The sequence below is a fragment of the Oratosquilla oratoria genome, chromosome 16 (assembly GCF_046742065.1).
Source record: "Oratosquilla oratoria isolate Oo_2021 chromosome 16, ASM4674206v1, whole genome shotgun sequence".
Taxonomy (NCBI): domain Eukaryota; kingdom Metazoa; phylum Arthropoda; class Malacostraca; order Stomatopoda; family Squillidae; genus Oratosquilla; species Oratosquilla oratoria.
This window is the reverse complement of record NC_134792.1, coordinates 13,784,121-13,801,495: the sequence shown is the minus strand read 5'-3', so window position 1 is coordinate 13,801,495 and position 17,375 is coordinate 13,784,121. Positions and strand designations below refer to the sequence as shown.

Here is a 17,375-nt window from a genome sequence, read left to right as displayed (position 1 = left end):
TTATATTCATATTTATATTTTGTCCACTGTTCCTTGCTCAACAGACAATCCTCTTGTATCCAAATCCCTCTTTACCCAATCCAATCACCTCATTCTTGTTCTTCCCCATAAGCTGCCTCCATCCACTTCTGCTTTTCACATTCTTTTTGCTATTTTTTTCTTATGCTTTTTCCATATGCCCAAACCATCTCTATTCTTTGATCAACCATATTTGCCAGCTTTTTTTTTCCATCCCTATCTGCTTCACTTCCACATTTCTCATTCTGTCCTTCCTTATCACCTCCATATTTCATAAATACTTCATCTCGTGAAAGGTAGTTGTAGTGGGAAGTGCTATGAAAATGACCATGATGACTGAGGAAAATGGAAGGAGAAATAAGGAAGGATAAAATGAAGGCAGTTGTTAAGATGATGAGAGCAGGTAAGGCACCTGCCTGGATGGATGTCATCCAGAATGTCTGAAAAAAGGAGGTACAGTGATGGTGTACTGGCTGATGAGGTTATTTAATGTTTGTTTAAGAGAGGGTAGAGTGCCGGAGGACTGGAGGAGTGCCTGTATAGTTCCACTTCACAAGGGAAAAGGGGACAAGTGTGAGTGTAGTAGTTTCAGAGGGATTAGCATGTTTAGTGTAGTTGAGAAGGCTTATGGGAGGGTCTTGATTGAGAGGATTAGGAGAGGAAGAGAGGGAGTAATTGGTGTGGAACAGTGTGGGTTTAGGGCAGGTAGAGGTTGCATAGATCACATTTTTGTGGTAAGACAGATATGTGAGACAGCCATAGGAAAGGGTAAGAATGTTTTTGGGTATTTTATGGATTTGGAAAAGGCTTATGACAGGGTAGACAGGAAAGCACTGTGGGAAGTATTGCAGATATACGGGATAGGAAGAAAGCTTTTAGGAGCTTTCAAGAGTTTTTACGAGAGTAGTAGAGCATGTGTCAGGATTAGAAATGGAGAGAGTGAGTGGTTCGAGGTAAATGTAGGACTTCGTCAGGGATGTGTTATGTCACCCTGGCTGTTCAATCTATACATGGATGGGGTGGTGTGAGAGGTAAATGCAAGGGTGGTGTGTCAGGGATTGGAGATGGTTAAAGAAAATGGAAAAAAGTGGGAGATAAGTCTGCTGTTGTTTGTGGACAACACTGCACTTATAGCAGGATCAGAGGAGGGATTGAGGAAGTTAGTGAAATAGTTTGGGAAAGTGTGTGAAAGAAGGAAATTAAAGATAAATGTGGGTAAAAGTAAGGTGATGAGATGTACAAGGGGTGAAGGTGGCAGGAGACTGGAGGAAGTGGATAGTTTTAGATACTTGGGTGCAAATGTGGCAGGAAGAGAGGAGTGGAGGTGGAGGTAGAATGTAGATTGAGAGAAGTGAGTAAATGCCTTCATGGATTAAAAAGTGTAATAAAAATAGACATTTGGGAATGGATGCTAAGAGAAGATTGTAAGGAGTGATTGTACCAACAGCACTGTATGGGGCAGAAACATGGAACATAAGAGAAGAAGAGAGGAGTTTGAATGTGTTTGAGATGAGGTGTCTGAGAAGTATGGTAGGGGTTACTAGGCTCTATAGAGTGAGAAATGAGGAGGCAAGGAGAACAGGGGTGGAAAGGGAGTTGGGAGATAGGGTAGATGAAAGAGTATTGGGATGGTTTGGACACATGGAAAAAATGAGTGAAGAAAAACAAGTAAAAGAGGTGTGGAAGGCAGATGTGGAAGATGTGACACATGAGGGTGCGACCTAGGATGGAGAATGGTTGTATATGGATGAAGTTGTGATGCATGAGGTGGAATGGATGGGGGATGGGGGGTGAAGGAGTATGTGTGAATAAACTTTGACACAGCCCAAAGGGATTTCTTCCCATTTTCTCCTTTTCTGCATGAGGGGGACAGAGAGGGGGGGAGGGGGTCACTGATTTAATGAAGTGGCCTTGCTGTTAATGTATTGTGTCTTGTGACACTGCTTGTGACCCAGGGCAGTGGATAAGATGCAGGGATGACCCGTTATCCAGGAGGTGCCAAGATAAGAGGGGAGTGGAGTGCGATAGGGATGGAATGGGTGGGAGTGGTTTTTATGACCTTGTTTTTTGGCTACCTCTTATAAGGGGGAAAAAAGCCTTTGTTATATGTATGTGTGTACTTCATATCAAACATTTTAGGCTTCTTTCTGCCTCCTTCATATTCCAAGTCTGCTTCGTGCAGTGTCATGGGCACAGCTGCTCCTTTTATCCCAAGATACCTATGTCTCATGACACTTTTCATTTTTCTTAGACATTGAAGCGCTCCTCAGTCCCCAGCTACATGACCCCAGATATTTGAAGCCTCCCAATTCCTCCAGCTTCTCATTAAGTAAAATTGTGAAATTTGCAACTGCTGACAAATATGGCAGAGAAAACATTTGAAGATGAAGCCTTTATTGTGGGTACATATACTTGGTGGAGGAAGCTGGTTGGCTGAGCGCGTTAGGGTGTTGTTACTTGCGACGAAGGTCAAGGGGAATGCGGTTTGAATCCTGCCACTGGCAAAGTTGAACCACGGGCATGGTTGATTAAATTCCATGCTACAAAGTCCTCTGTGAGGGGCACCACCCTAGCCTTCCGATAGGGGGGAGTTTGTGACATTAAACCATATCATATACTTGGTGGAACTTTCTCAAGCACTTCAGAAAGGTTTGATGACATTGTACTGCAAACAAAAGTTTCATCCTCATATGGTGTTTCCCCTGACATGGGTAGAAATATTAATTGCACATGGGGTAGTCAGCATGAGGGGGTGAGGGATAGAAAATTAATTCTATACAGTATTAAGGAATTTCACAGGGCATGTGTGCATGCTATAAGTAATGGTATGGTACAACAAGGAGGGAGCTGCAGCTCATTTTTATGCCTCTTAGTACTCATACAGATTAGTTCCTTGTATTATTATACAAATTAATGTATTTGAACATGGAACATAAGAGAGGAAGAGAGAAGGAGTTTGAATGTGTTTGAGATGAGGTGTCTGAGAAGTATGATAGCGGTTACAAGGCTGGATAGCGTGAGAAATGAGGAAGTGAGGAGGAGAATGGGGGTGGAAAGCGAGCTGGGAGACAGGGTGGATGAAAGCGTATTGGGATGGTTTGGACACATGGAAAGAATGAGTGAAGAAAGACAAGTAAAAGAGGTGTGGAAGGCATGACACATGAGGGTGCGACCTAGGATAAGATGGATGGATGGGGTAAAAGGGGCTTTGGGGAAGAGGGGAATGTCTGTTGAGGAAGGACGGGAGAGGACAGAAGACAGGGGTGAATGGAAAATATATGGATGATATTGTGATCCATGAGGTGGAATGTGTGAGAAAAATTTGACACAGCCCGAAGGGATTTCTCCCCATCTCCTTTTCTGCCTGAGGAAATGGAGAGGGAGTGGGGTTGCCGATTTGATGAAGCGGCCTTGCTGTGGATGTGCTGTGCCTTGTGACACTGCTTCTGACTCAGGGCAGTGGACAAAATGCAGGGATGACCCATCATCCAGGAGGTGCCAAGATAAGAGGGAGGAAAGGGGGTGGAGGGGAATGGAATGGGTGGGAGTGGTTTTTATGCCCTTGTTTTTTTGGCTACCTCTCTTGTAAGGGGGAAAAAAGCCTTTGGTATATGTATGTAATGTATTTGACTGGAATTTGAGAATCTGATGATCACAGAATTTGATTGACAGTGGTATTATCTGAGCAGTGAAGTGGGGAACAGGAATGACTTCATCCATTAGGTACCGATATGGAGAGGTGTTACATGTGTATGTATTTTGTCATAACTCAGAACACTTTGTTTTTGTATACTTTTGTATTATGATACCCATAGTGGTTTTATAATTGCAGTACATTTATGTGGTGGTTTAAAAACTAGTGGACCCAGCAGAGTTTTTATAAATCCTGTGCATTTATTGAATAATTGCATAACAACTAATGGAATCAATAATATTTTTATAATTGCTGTGCATGTGTGTGTTAGTGTAAAATCTAGTGGACCCAGATTGCTGTGCATTTATGGGGTGATACAGAACCTAGGCATGACCTGTGAGTGTGCTGGATAATGAAGAGCATATTGTATTTTATTTATGTAATGACACTATCAGGTTATTTGTAAAATACTTTGTCATGTCATATGCTTACAAAGTCGAGTTTGATTGCTATAGGTTTCCTTCTTATTCAGTGTTAGAGGCTGGAATGAATATGGCTTACATTTTTTTTTTTTTTTTTTTTTTTTTTTTTTTAATTTATGAGGAACTGCAATACTCTCTCTTATGATTATTTATTTATTATTCCTGTCATTGAATTTCAGTTAAATTGGTAAAGAACTCATATTTGAAACAAGATTCCTTATATTTACCTAGTTGTATTATACAGGAAGGGAGGCTCGTAGTGACCTGCCTTGTATCTTTCAGCATCAAGTTCGTTCTGAAACTCTTGAATAGTATTTGCACACATTGTTGCCTTATCTAATTTATTCCAGATATCCACCACTGTGTGTGGGAAGCTGTTCTTTTTCAGATCTCTTCAATAATTATCCTTTTTGAGTTTCTTTTCATGTCCTCTTGTTTTTCTCTTGTCCTGCTTTAATAAATCATCTCTATCTAGGACTTCCATTCCTTTCATGATTCTATAAATAGTCAATAGATCTCCTCTTTCTCTTTTTTGTTCCAGAGTTGGTAGTTCCAATTTGGACAATCTTTGTTCGTATGTCGATTTGGAAGGTGTTGGTGCCATCTTTGTCATTGCTCTTTGAATACTTGTGTTCCCAGAAACCATTGATGTACCTGGACATAGTAATCAGAATCCTTCTCCTGCTACCTGTCCTCAGAGCCTGTCAACACTCTCATCATCATGTAGAAGTGCAAACATTTACGTAGTTGTAATATACGGGAGAGGAGCTATGCTCGTGGTGACCCGTCTTTGTATCTCTCCACATCAAGTTTTATCTTAAAATCTTGTATAGTGTTAGCACATACTGTTTTGTTGTCCAATTTGTTCCATGTATTTATCGCTCTGTTTGGGAAACTGTTCCTTTTCAAGTTTTTTCTATAACTATCCTTTTTCAGTTTTTTCCGTGTCTCATTTTACCGTTGTCCCACACTAACAAGTCGTTCCTGTCTAAAACTTCCATTCCTTTCATTATTATGTAGATAGTCAGCAAATCTCCTCTTTCTCTTCTTTGTTCCAGAGTTGGTAGATTCAATTTGGACAGTCTTTGCTCATATGTTAGTTCGGCGAATGTCGGTGCTAGTTTGGTTGTTGCTCTTTGTAATCTTTCTAATTTCTTAATATTCTTTTTGGTACTGGGTGTCCAAAGTGATGCTGCATACTCAAGTTTTGGTCTTATTAGTGTAGTTAGTATTTTCTTTATCATTTCATCCATATAAGCAAATGCCACTTTGATTGACCTCAATAAGTTGTAGGTTTCTCCGAATATTTTATTTATATGCTTATCTGGTTTCGTGTCCTTTCCAATCCTCACTCCAAGATCTTTTTCCGAGTTTGGTTTTTTTATTTTTTCTTCCCCAGTTCTGTAATCTTTTGATATTCTGTTTTTACTCTTTCCAAATTCCATTATACTGCATTTCTTTATATTAAATTTTACTTCCCATTTTACATGGGGAGGAGGGGGTGCTGACACATTGTGTCAAGACCAGGCCCAATCTCTCTTGACAGTTTCAACCATATCTCTGTCTTGTCACATAAGGAGAGCTGACATTTGTTAACTACTCCCTTCCACTAATATAAGCTGGTGACAGAAATTGGCCAACACTAATGCAACACAGGCAGTTCAATTTTTTTTCCCCAGAGATGTTAGTGGGAGAGTCAAAAGATCATTGCCAGCTACTGTTAGTTTCCAGTCATTGTAACACAAAACAACAATACTTTTATAGTAATCCCTCCCATGTCTCAGCTATTTGGACCACAGGGTGTTCAGGTTTGTGGAGTATTCAGATAAATAAAATAAAATTACCCTCACTTTGTGGTCTCCACTCCACCATTTCAGTACTTAATTTTCAATTCTGGAGGAATAAACATGATATGCTTGCTAAAAATTGCTTCTTTTTCTTTATAAGTGAAGTAGCCAGCCAAGGATGCACATACCCTTCACCCATCCCACACTCATCCAACACCCAATTGTTTACTATATACACAAATCTTTTCTCCAAAACAGCAATGTAACATCATTAATGAATATTGTCTCCAAAACAAGTTTCAAATCCACAATGACAGAAAATAGGAAAAATAACCAAACAAAATACACATTATAAACTACCTACAGATGCCAACCCCCCTTTTCTTGAACACAAAATGTAGAACATACTATGAATCAAGAAAAACTCCCATGCAGAAGGTCTAAATAAGATTTTAAAAATTCATTGAAAACCTCCAGGCCCAAAAGCAATAAACGTTATGACAGATGCCTTCAACCACTCATGGATGAACAAAATTCAAACAATCTGGAAAAGAGCACATATTTCCCATTTTAAAACTGAACCACCAGAATACTGAGCATCCTATAGACAAGTCCAGTTCTTAGCCTTGTGAATAGTCATTCCTGTCCCCTGCCTACTGCTTAGGTCAGAAATAATGGAGCAAGGCATAGCAAGAGCATTTCCACAGTAGGACCTGTCATTTATGAGTTTTCATTTGTATGTGGATTAATGTATATGAGCAAGTACTGTTATGCAAGGGAGGTGTGGGGGATAATAGGGTAGGAGGTGCTTATTTATTTACCTAGTTGTATTATACGGGAAGGTGGTCTTTGTATCTTTCAGCATCAATTTTTTTCTTAAAATCTTGAATAGTGTTTGCACACACATTTTCTTTGTCTAATTTGTTCCAGGTATTTATCACTCTGTGTGGAAAGCTTTGTTTTTTTCTTTCTCCAGAAATCTTCTGTAATTATCTTTTTTGAGTTTCTTTTCATGTCCTCTTGTTTTTCCATTGTCCCATTCCAACAAATTATTCTTATCTAAGATTTCCATTCCTTTCATAATTCTATAGATAGTAGGTCTCCTCTTTCCCTTCTTTGTTCCAGAGTTGGTAATTTTAATTTGGACAGTCTTTGTTCATGTGTCATTTTGGAAAGAGTTGGTGCCAGTTTTGTTGTTGCTCTTTGTATTCTTTCTAATCATTTTTATATTCTTTTTGGTACTGGGTGTCCATAGTGTTGCTGTGTACTCAAGTTTTGGTCTTAGTGGTTTTTTTTTTTTTTTTTTTTTTTTTTTTTTTTTTTTTTTATAATTTCCTCATCCAAATAGACAAATGCCACTTTTATTGACCTCAATAAATTGTAGGTTTCTCTGACTATTTTATTAATATGTTTGTCCAGTGTCATATCTTTGCTGATCATTACTCCAAGGTGAGAATTATATTTTGATGCAGCTTGAAGGGATTTCTCCCTATCTCTTTTTATGTGTGAGGGGACAGAGAGGGGGGGGGAAGCTTTTGGTATATATATATTTCTCTCTCTGAATGGAGATATTTCTCATGTTCTCCCTCTTTCTTTCTCTCATATCTATAGTTCTGTTTATGTGTTTTGCGATGTCTTGGCAATGGCAAGATTACTAAGAGGAAATAGAAAAGAACTTAAGAGTCCTGTACCTTAACCCATTTTTTGTCCATAGAGACTATAGAGAAAATCTACAAGAAATATATTCCAATATGATACAGAAAAAAAAAAAAAAAAAAAAAATCAACCTCGGCTATAAACCTGAGATATCCACCCTCATAGGAAAATGAAAATAGAAAGCAATCTGAAAGCAGAAGGAACTATTTTGGTGCAAATTGGAGCAAAAGGAAACAATTAAAAAAAATTCATCAGTATAAGGTGTTCGTAAGTGTAAGTTTTTACTTGTCATGTAGCAATACTTCTCAACTAAATAATATGTTATCAATTGTTCATTCCAAGCATGAAGAACTTGGAGTTAGTGTCCTCAAAAGTGATGTCATGATGATGGCCTCCAGTGTAAAAAATGAGTGTCAAACCTGCAGAAGTGATGAACAACAAGTGAAGACTTTAAAAATAAGGGTATTTTGGGTATTGTGCGGAACTAGTGAATTACAGAATTCAAACTACATGGAATGTGCAAGTCCACTGTAATTGTACACTTTGTCAGTTGTATCGCTGGTAGGTAGTAATTATTGCAGTAATTCATGTGATCGCTTACTTAAAATTCTCTGCTTAACTTTTCAGATACAGCAGCAAAGGAAGACTCTGAACAAAATGAACTTCAAAATCTTTTAGAGACCCAAGACACTAGCAAAACTCAATTGCAGCAACAGCCTCAAGGGCCACTACAGCAGGAACTGCCACCACAGCAACAGCCACCACCACAACCTCCAACACAACCACAACCTTCAGCACCACCACAGCAGCAACCAACAGCCCAGCAGCAACCAGCACCCCAGCAACAACAACCTCCATCACAACAACTGTCTCTACCACAGCAAACACCTTCACAGCAGCCACCACAGCATCAGTCACAACCACCTCCAGTCCAAGTAAATCAATCTTCCCAACAACAAAAGCAGCAGCCACTACAAAAACAACAAAAGCAGCAACAACAAAAGCAGCAGCAGCATCCCTCAAGCCAGCAAACTCAGCAACAACAGAACCAAGCCTCACATCAACCTCCTCCCCAGACACAACAGCCAAAACAGCAACTACAACCACCACAACCACAGACACATCAGTCTCAGCTCTCTCAGCCACAACCTCAGCCACAGATAACTCAGCCACTGCAGCCACAGACCCAGCCTCAACAGCAACAGCAACATCATCACCATCAGTCACAGCCTCAGCAGTCACAACCTCAGCATACACAGTCTTTAGCATCTGTACCACAGCCATCAGCACAATCTCAACATCATCATCATCAGCAGACCCAACAGCAACAGCAGCAGCAGCAGCAGCAACAACAACAACAACAACAACAACAACAACAACAACAACAACAACAACAACAGCAGTCACAAGCACATCACCATCAACACCAGCATCAGCAGCAACAAATGGCAATCCATCATGCAGGAAGTCATGTCCCACAGAGCTTAGCAAGTGCTTTGAACCATCCAAATGTCTCTAATGGGTACACAGGAGAAGTACCTTTAGCTATACCACAGTCACTGGCCCAAACTGTCTCAACTCTAAGCAGTATGGGTCATATGCCACCAATTCATACCTTACCAGGTATGCCTCCAATGACAGGAGCAGGACTTCCTGCTGCTTTAGCCAGTATGGCTGGAGGAATGCTTCCAAATATGGATTCTGTCACTTCTAGTAGTGGCAATTTGACAAATCCTGCAACATCATCTAGTATTGTACACCATCATCAGCAACAGCAACAGCAGCAGCAGCAGCTGAATCTGTTAGGTAATACAGACCTTCCTCACCATAGCCTTCCACAACACTTACCAGAAACAAGCTTGGCTGACCTCAAAATGGCTGGCTTAGACACAAGCCTAGGCTTTTCCTCCTATCTGCCCACAAGCCAGAGCATTGATGCGCCTACAATGCGCAAACCGTCCGTAGAAGATCCTCATTCAGATTCACATGGAGTACAGAGACATAATACTGGATTAGAAGTCTCTCTGACACATGATAAGAAGATGCCATCAGCTCCAGATACTCCAAAGTCCACAGGAGGGGGCAGCTTGGCAACTGCATTCAAAAGCAAATCCTCCTCTAAGCATCTCATGTCCTGGTCTTCATTAGCTCAAAGTGCTGTTCCATCTCCAACAGCTTCAACATCTCTCAAGAGTTCAGCAAGTGATTCTTTCGCACAATTCAAAAAAGCTGCTAAAGAAAAAGAAGCACGAGTAAGTATAGCTTTCTCTTTTCCTTTTCCATACATCTATCTATATACCAACAGCTTTTTTTTTTTTTTTTTTTTTTCCTCATAAGGGAGGTAGCCAAGTCAAAAGGCTTTGCTACCTCCCATATAAGAATTTATACACATATATGAATATATATATATATGTGTGTATTTACCTAGTTGTATTTACCTAGTTGTATTTTACGGGAAGGGGAGCTATGCTCGTGGTGTCCCGTCTTCAAATCTCATATTATCTAAACTGTTTTTTAAATTCATGTATTGTTTTTGGATCACACTTTCTCATCTAACTTGTTCCAACTGTCTATTGCTCTGTGAGGAAAGCTGTTCTTTTTCAAATCTCTTCTATAGTTGTCTTTTTTATTTTCTTTCCGTGTCCTCTTGTATTTCTGTCATCCCATTTTATCAGATTCTCTCTATCAGTAATTTCTATGCCTTTCATGATTCTGTAAATAGCTATCAAATCTCCTCTCTCTCTTCTTTGCTCTAGTGTCTGTAGTTTAAGTTTTTGTAGTCTCTCTTCATATGATAGTTTTGAGAGTGTTGGTGCCAGTTTAGTAATTGCTCTTTGTATTCTTTCAAGTTTTTTTATACATTTTTTTGTACTTGGTGACCATATCGTTGCTGCATATTCCAATCTTGGTCTTATCAGGGTGACTAGGATTTTCCTCACCATTTCTTCATCCAGGTATGTAAATGCCACTTTGATTGTTCTTATTAAATTATAAGTTTCTCCAAAAATCTTATTTATATGTTTCTCAGGTGACATATTATTCATAACAATGACTCCCAGGTCCCTCTCATTTTCTACTCTTTTTATTCCTTCTTCTCCCAAATTATATGATCCTGTTATTCTGTTTTTGCTTTTTCCAAATTCCATTATACTACACTTTTTGTATTGAACTCCATCTCCCACTTCCTACTCCATTCTTGTACTTTATTTAGATCTCTCTGTAGTGATTCACAATCTTCTTCAGTTTTCACTCTTTTCAGTAGTTTTGCATCATCTGCAAAGAAGCTCATATAGCTTTCAATTCCTTCATCCATATCATTAATATATATAGCAAACATTATTGGGGCCAGAACTGTTCCCTGCGGGACACCGCTTATTACTTCATTCCATTTTGAGTGCTGATCTCTTATCACTACTCGCATTTTTCTTTCTTGCAAAAAGTCTTCCATCCAATTTAGCAATTTACCTTGTATTCCTCCTTCATATTCTAATTTCTTAAGCAACTTCTTATGTGGTACTTTGTCAAAAGCTTTTTTTAGGTCTAGAAATGCACAATCAGCCCATCCATCTCTTTCTTGTATTATATCTATTAGCCTTGAATAGAAACATATTAAATTGGTGACGCATGATCGTCCTTGTCTGAATCCAAATTGCCTTGGATTTAGTACGTTGTTTTTTTCCAAGTATTTTACCCATCTACTTTTGATAATTCTTTCACATATTTTTGCTATTGTACTTGTTAGAGAGACTGGTCTATAGTTGGTAGGTTCTTCTTTATTTCCTCCTTTATATATAGGTACTATATTTGCTTTTTTCCAATCTTCTGGAACTTTTCCTTCTTTTAAGGAACTGCTTATTATGCTATGTATTTTGTCTGCCAGTTCATTCCTACATTCTTTCAGAATCCAGTTTGCTATTTCATCTGGCCCATGCGATTTTCTGACATCAAAATTACCCAAGTGTGTCAATATTTCATTCTTCGTTACTTCTATTTCTTCCATAGGGGGGACTTTTTCCTTCCACTCAATCTCTTCAGGTTGTATATTTTCCCTTGTAAACACTGATTTAAAATGTTTGTTCATAATTTCTGCCATTTCCATTTCCTCAGTGTATTCAACTCCCCCTTGTCTTAATTTCTCCAAGTCTTGTTTGTTTTTCAGTTTATTGTTTACAAATCTGTAGAATAGTTTTGGTTGATCTTTACACTTTTCTATAACATCTTTTTCATATTTTCTTTTTTCCTCTCTGCACTTTTGTACATATTCATTTCTATAACCAGTATATATTTTCCATTTTTCAGGTCTTCTGTCTTTTTTCCATCCGGTCCAGGCTTTGTCTCTTTTGTCTTTTAACTCCCTACAACTTTTGTTGTACCAGCATTTTACATATTCTTTTTCTTGTTTTTGTCTTGGGACATACTTTTCCACTCCTTCTTTGTAAATTTTTGTCAAAATATTCCATTTCTCTTCCACTGATGTTTCTTCTTTGTATATTTCTTCCCAGTTTTCTTGTTGGAAGAATTCTCTTATTTTATCAAAGTTTGTTTTTTCATACATCATTCTTCCTTTTCTATATTGTTCATTTCTTTTCATATATTTTTCTTCATTAAGTTCCAGTTCAATCAATATGTGGTCACTTTTACCTATTGGTGTTTTATATTCAATCTTGTCCACTATTCTAGGTTCAGATGTAATTATTAAGTCTAGCCTCGATGGTTCTTCTTCATTTCTATACCTAGTGTTCTCTTGTATCCATTGTGTCATTGAATGGTCAGTAATCATCTCAAGTAGAGCATTTCCCCATGAGTCATCACCACTCTTTACTGTCATTTCTTCCCAGCAGATTTCTTTGCAATTAAAGTCGCCCATCATAACTATTCTTCCTCCGTCTTCCATTATTTTAGTTAATGCTATCTTTGTGTCCTCTAACATACTTTTATGTTCATTCTCCTCCCATGAGGCTGTTTTCGGAGGCACATAGTTGATCACAAATTTTCTGCTCTTCTTATCTCGGTCTTCCACTTCTATCATAATCATCTCTACTGTATTCTTTCCATATATGACACCTTTCACGTTTATATCCTTCTTTGTCAGGAACATAACTCCACCCCCTTGTTTTTTCTCTCTGTTTCTAATCCAATAATTGTATGTATCATGTCCTACACTGTTGGGTGGTAGTGGGCCTTTTAATTTTGTTTCTACAATTCCCATTATGTCCGGTTCTTTTTCTTTCAAATAATCATTCAGTTCATTCAATCCTGTTATCAATCCATCTATATTTGTGTAAGACACTCTTAGTTTTCTGCCACTTCCATTGTGTTCTCTGTTTCCCTTATATTTTTCTTTAGTATGTCGAACTGCTTTATTTTCATGTTCACTACTCTCCAATAGAATCTCTCTTTCTCTGACTCCGTTCTTTCCTCGTTTTTTGCCTTAGCTTCAATTCTTTTCTGCTTTTCTGTCTCTCTTTCCTCCTTATTCATTTCTCTTTTTATCCATACCTTTTTATATTGATCATTTGTTGCTAGTTTCCCTGTCTTGGATAGAATTTTCTCTGCCGTTGTTTGTGACTTGAATTTAATCTTAATTGGTCTGGTCTTATCTGTACTATATTTTCCGAGTCTGAATTTTTCCTCAATTTCCTTTATAATTTCTGGTTCATCTTCCTGGACTAATTTTAATAAACTGCTTACCCTTTCATTTTCCTCCTTGATTCTTGCGGTTCTATCTGGGTTATGTTTCTCTTCCATTCCTAATATAATTATACATTTCTTTTTGTCAGCTAATTCTCTTACTATATTCTCCTTCTGTCTCATCACTTTAATAACTGAGTCTTCATTATGTTCTTTCAATTGCTGTTTGACTATGTCAGTGAATGAAACCTTATTCCCTTCTTGAGTTATTCTCCAATTTTTAGCTTCTGTAGCTATTTTCTCACTGTTTTCATTACTATTCTTCTTCAATTTCTCATTCTCCTCCTTTACATTTCCTAACTGTCTTTTTAGGTCCTCTACTTCTTCAGTTAAGTTTCTGTTAGCCTTCTCTAGTTGTTCCAATCTTTCAATTCTTTGGAGAATGGAGCCTACATTACCTAACTTACGTTCCAAGTCCTCGATCACCTTATCAACTCTCTCCTCTAGTCTTATCAGTCGGGGGGGGGTTGTGTCCCCCCCACCCTCTTTAAATCCCTGGAACATATTCTCGTCACGTTCTACTGTATTTCTCCTCTCTATACTTCTAATCTTTACATTTTTATTTGCCATTTCGTCATCCGGTGGTCGTTTCATGTTGACCTTCCGCCCGTCTGCCTGGGCCAAGTCCTCCACATCCTCATTACCTTCCATTTCCCCAGTAATCCCTCCCCCTCTCCTCTTTCCTTACTTTCCCACTACCTCACGAGCAATTCCCCCCCCCCCCCTGCAAATACAAAAAGGCACTTCTCTTTGCGTTGGTATCCTCAATCTGCACTTTTCTTCAGAGCGTTCGTCAAGCCGTCCGTTCGTTGAAAGTGTGTGTGTGTGTGTGTGTGTGTGTGTGTGTGTGTGTATTTACCTAGTTGTATTTTACGGGAAGGGGAGCTATGCTCGTGGTGTCCCGTCTTCAAATCTCATATTATCTAAACTGTTTTTTAAATTCATGTATTGTTTTTGCACACTTGTTCCAAATGTCTATTACTCTGTGAGGAAAGCTGTTCTTTTTCAGATCTCTTCTATAACTGTCTTTATTTTCTTTCCATGTACTCTTGTATTTCTATTATCCCATTTTATTAGATCCTCTCTATCAATAGTTTCTATGCTTTTCATGATCTATAAATATTGATCAAATCTCCTATTTTCTTTGCTCTAATGTCTGTAGCTCAAGTTTTGTGAGTCTCTCTTCATATGATAGTTTTGAGTGTTGGTGCCAATTTTGTAATTGCTCTTTGTATTCTTTCAAGTTTTGTTATACATTTTTTGTACTTGGTGACCACATCATTGCTGCATATCCTGGTCTTATCAGAGTGATTGATATTTTCTTCACCATTTCTTCATCCAGGTATGTAAATGCCATTTTGTTCTTATTAAATTATAAGTTTCTCCAAAAATCTTGTTTATATGTTTCTCAGGTGACATATTCATAATAATGACTCCCAGGTCGTCCTCATTTTCTACTTTTTTTTTTTTTTATTCCTTCTAATTTATATGATCCTATTGTTCTTTTTTTTGCTTTTTCCAAATTTCATTATACTACACTTCTTAGTATTGAACTCCATCTCCCACTTCCTACTCCATTCCCATACTTTATTGAGATCACTCTGTAGTGACTCACAATCTTCTTCAGTGTTCACTTTTTTTTAACAGTTTTGCATCATCTGCAAAGAAGCTCATATAACTTTCAATTTCTTTATCCATATCATTAATATATATAGCAAACATTATTGGGGCCAGAACTGTTCCTTGTGGAACACCACTTATTACTTCATCCCATCTTGAGTGTTTGTCTCTTATCACTACTCTCATTTTTCTTTCTTGCAAAAAGTCTTCCATCCATTTAAGCAGCTTGCCCTGTATTCCTCCTTCAGTTTCTAATTTCTTAAGCAACTTCTTATGTGGTACTTTGTCAAAAGCGTTTTTTTAGGTCTAGAAATGCACAATCAGCCCATCCATCTCTTTCTTGTATTATATCTATTAGCCTTGAATAGAAACATATTAAATTGGTGACGCATGATCGTACTTGTCTGAATCCAAATTACCTTGGATTTAGCACATTTTTTTTCTTCTAAATATCTTACCCATTTACTTTTGATAATTCTTTCACAAATTTTTGCTATTGTACTTGTTAGAGAGACTGGTCTATAGTTGGTAGGGTCTTCTTTATTTCCCCCTTTATATATACGTACTACATTTGCTCTTTTCCAATCTTTTGGAGCTTTTCCTTCTTTCAACGAACTGTTTATTATGCTATGTATTTTGCCAGTTCATTCCTGCATTCTTTCAAAATCCAGTTTGCTATTTCATCTGGTCCATGCAATTTTCTGACATCAAGATTACTCAAGTGTTTCATTATGTCATTCTTTGTTACTTCTATTTCTTTCATGGGGGGACTTTCTCTTCCCATTCGATTTCTCCAGGTTGTATATTCTCCCTTGTAAACACCGATTTAAAATGCTTGTTCATAATTTCTGACATTTCTATTTTCTCTGTGTATTCAACTCCTCCTTGTCGTAATTTCTCTAATTCTTGTTTGTTTTTCAGTTTGTTGTTTACATATCTGTAAAATAGTTTTGGTTGATCTTTACATTTTTCTATGACATCTTTTTCATATTTTCTCTTTTCTTCTCTGCACACTTGTACATATTCATTTCTATAACTAGTATATATTTTCCATTTTTCAGGTCTTCTGTCTTTTTTCCATTTTGTCCAAGCTTGGTCTCTTTTGTCTTTTAACTCCCTACATCTTTTGTTGTATCAGCACTTTACATATTCTTTTTCTTGTTTTTGTCTTGGGACATACTTTTCCACTATTTCATAAATTTTTGTCAAAATATTCCATTTCTCTTCTACTGTTGTTTCCTCTTTGTATATTCTTTCCCAGTTTTCTTTTTGAAGGAATTCTCTTATTTTATCAAAATTTGTTTTTTCATACATCAATCTTCCTTTTCTATATTGTTCATTTCTTTTCATGTATTTTTTCTCATTTAGTTCCAGTTCAATCAATATGTGGTCACTTTTACTTATTGGTGTCTTATATTCAATCTTTTCCACTATTTCAGGTTCTGATGTGATTATTAGGTCTAGTCTCGATGGTTCTTCATTTCTATACCTAGTGTTCTCTTGAATCCATTGTGTCATTGTATGGTCAATAATCATCTCAAGTAGAACATTTCCCCATGAATCGTCTCCACCTTCTCAGCAGACTCCTTTGCAATTAAAGTCGCCCATCATAACTATTCCTCCATCTTCCATTATCTTATGTAATGTTATCCTTGTGTCTTCTAACATACTTTTATGTTCTCTCTCTTCCCATGAGGCTGTTTTTGGAGGCACATAATTTATTACAAAATTTCTGCTCTTCTTATCTCTGTCTTCCACTTCAATCATAATCATTTCTATTCTATTCTTTCCATATGTGACACTCCTCATGTTTATATCCTTAGTTAGGAACATAACTCCACCCCCTTGTTTTGTCTCTCTGTTTCTAATCCAATAATTATATGCATCATGTCCTACACTGTTGGGTGGTAGTGGACCTTTTAATTTTGTCTCTACAATTCCCATTATGTCTGGTTCTTTTTCCTTCAGATAATGATTCAGTTCGTTCAATCCTGTTATTAATCCATCTGTATTTGTGTAAGACACTCTTAATTTTCTACTACTTCCATTGTATTTTCTGTTTCCCTTTTGTTTCTGTTATGACCCATTTCCTCACTTTCATATTCACTACTCTCCAATAGAATTTCTCTTTTTCTGACTCTGATCTCATCTCGTTTTTTTCTCTAGCTTGTCTCTTTGTCTTCTCATCCTCTCTTTCCTCTTTATTCATCTCTCTTTTTATCCACACCTTTTTATATTGTTCACTTGCTGCTAGCTTCCCTGTTTTTCTAAGATATTCTCTGCTGTTGTTTGTGATCTGAATTTAATCTTAATTGGTCTGGTCTTATCTGTACTATATTTTCCGAGCCTAAACATCTCTTCGATTTGTTTCATTATTTCAGGTTCATCTTCCTGAACTAATTCTAGTTAACTGCTTTTTCTTTTTCCTCACTGATTCTTGAAGTTCTATCTAGGTTATGTTTCTCTTCCATTCCCAATATAATTATA

The 17,375-nt window shown here is 37.5% G+C and overlaps 1 protein-coding gene across 11 annotated transcripts in view; it reads left to right on the top strand.

Moving 5' to 3' along the window:
• The window catches only part of LOC143033834 (uncharacterized), a 446,867-nt gene that overhangs the window by 403,619 nt on the left and 25,873 nt on the right, over nt 1-17,375 (top strand). For all 11 annotated transcript variants that reach the window (XM_076199375.1, XM_076199378.1, XM_076199376.1 and 8 more), the window contains one exon: nt 8,205-9,829. In XM_076199375.1, the coding sequence (XP_076055490.1) occupies nt 8,205-9,829 (1,625 nt within the window). The remainder of the gene's footprint in view (nt 1-8,204; nt 9,830-17,375) is intronic.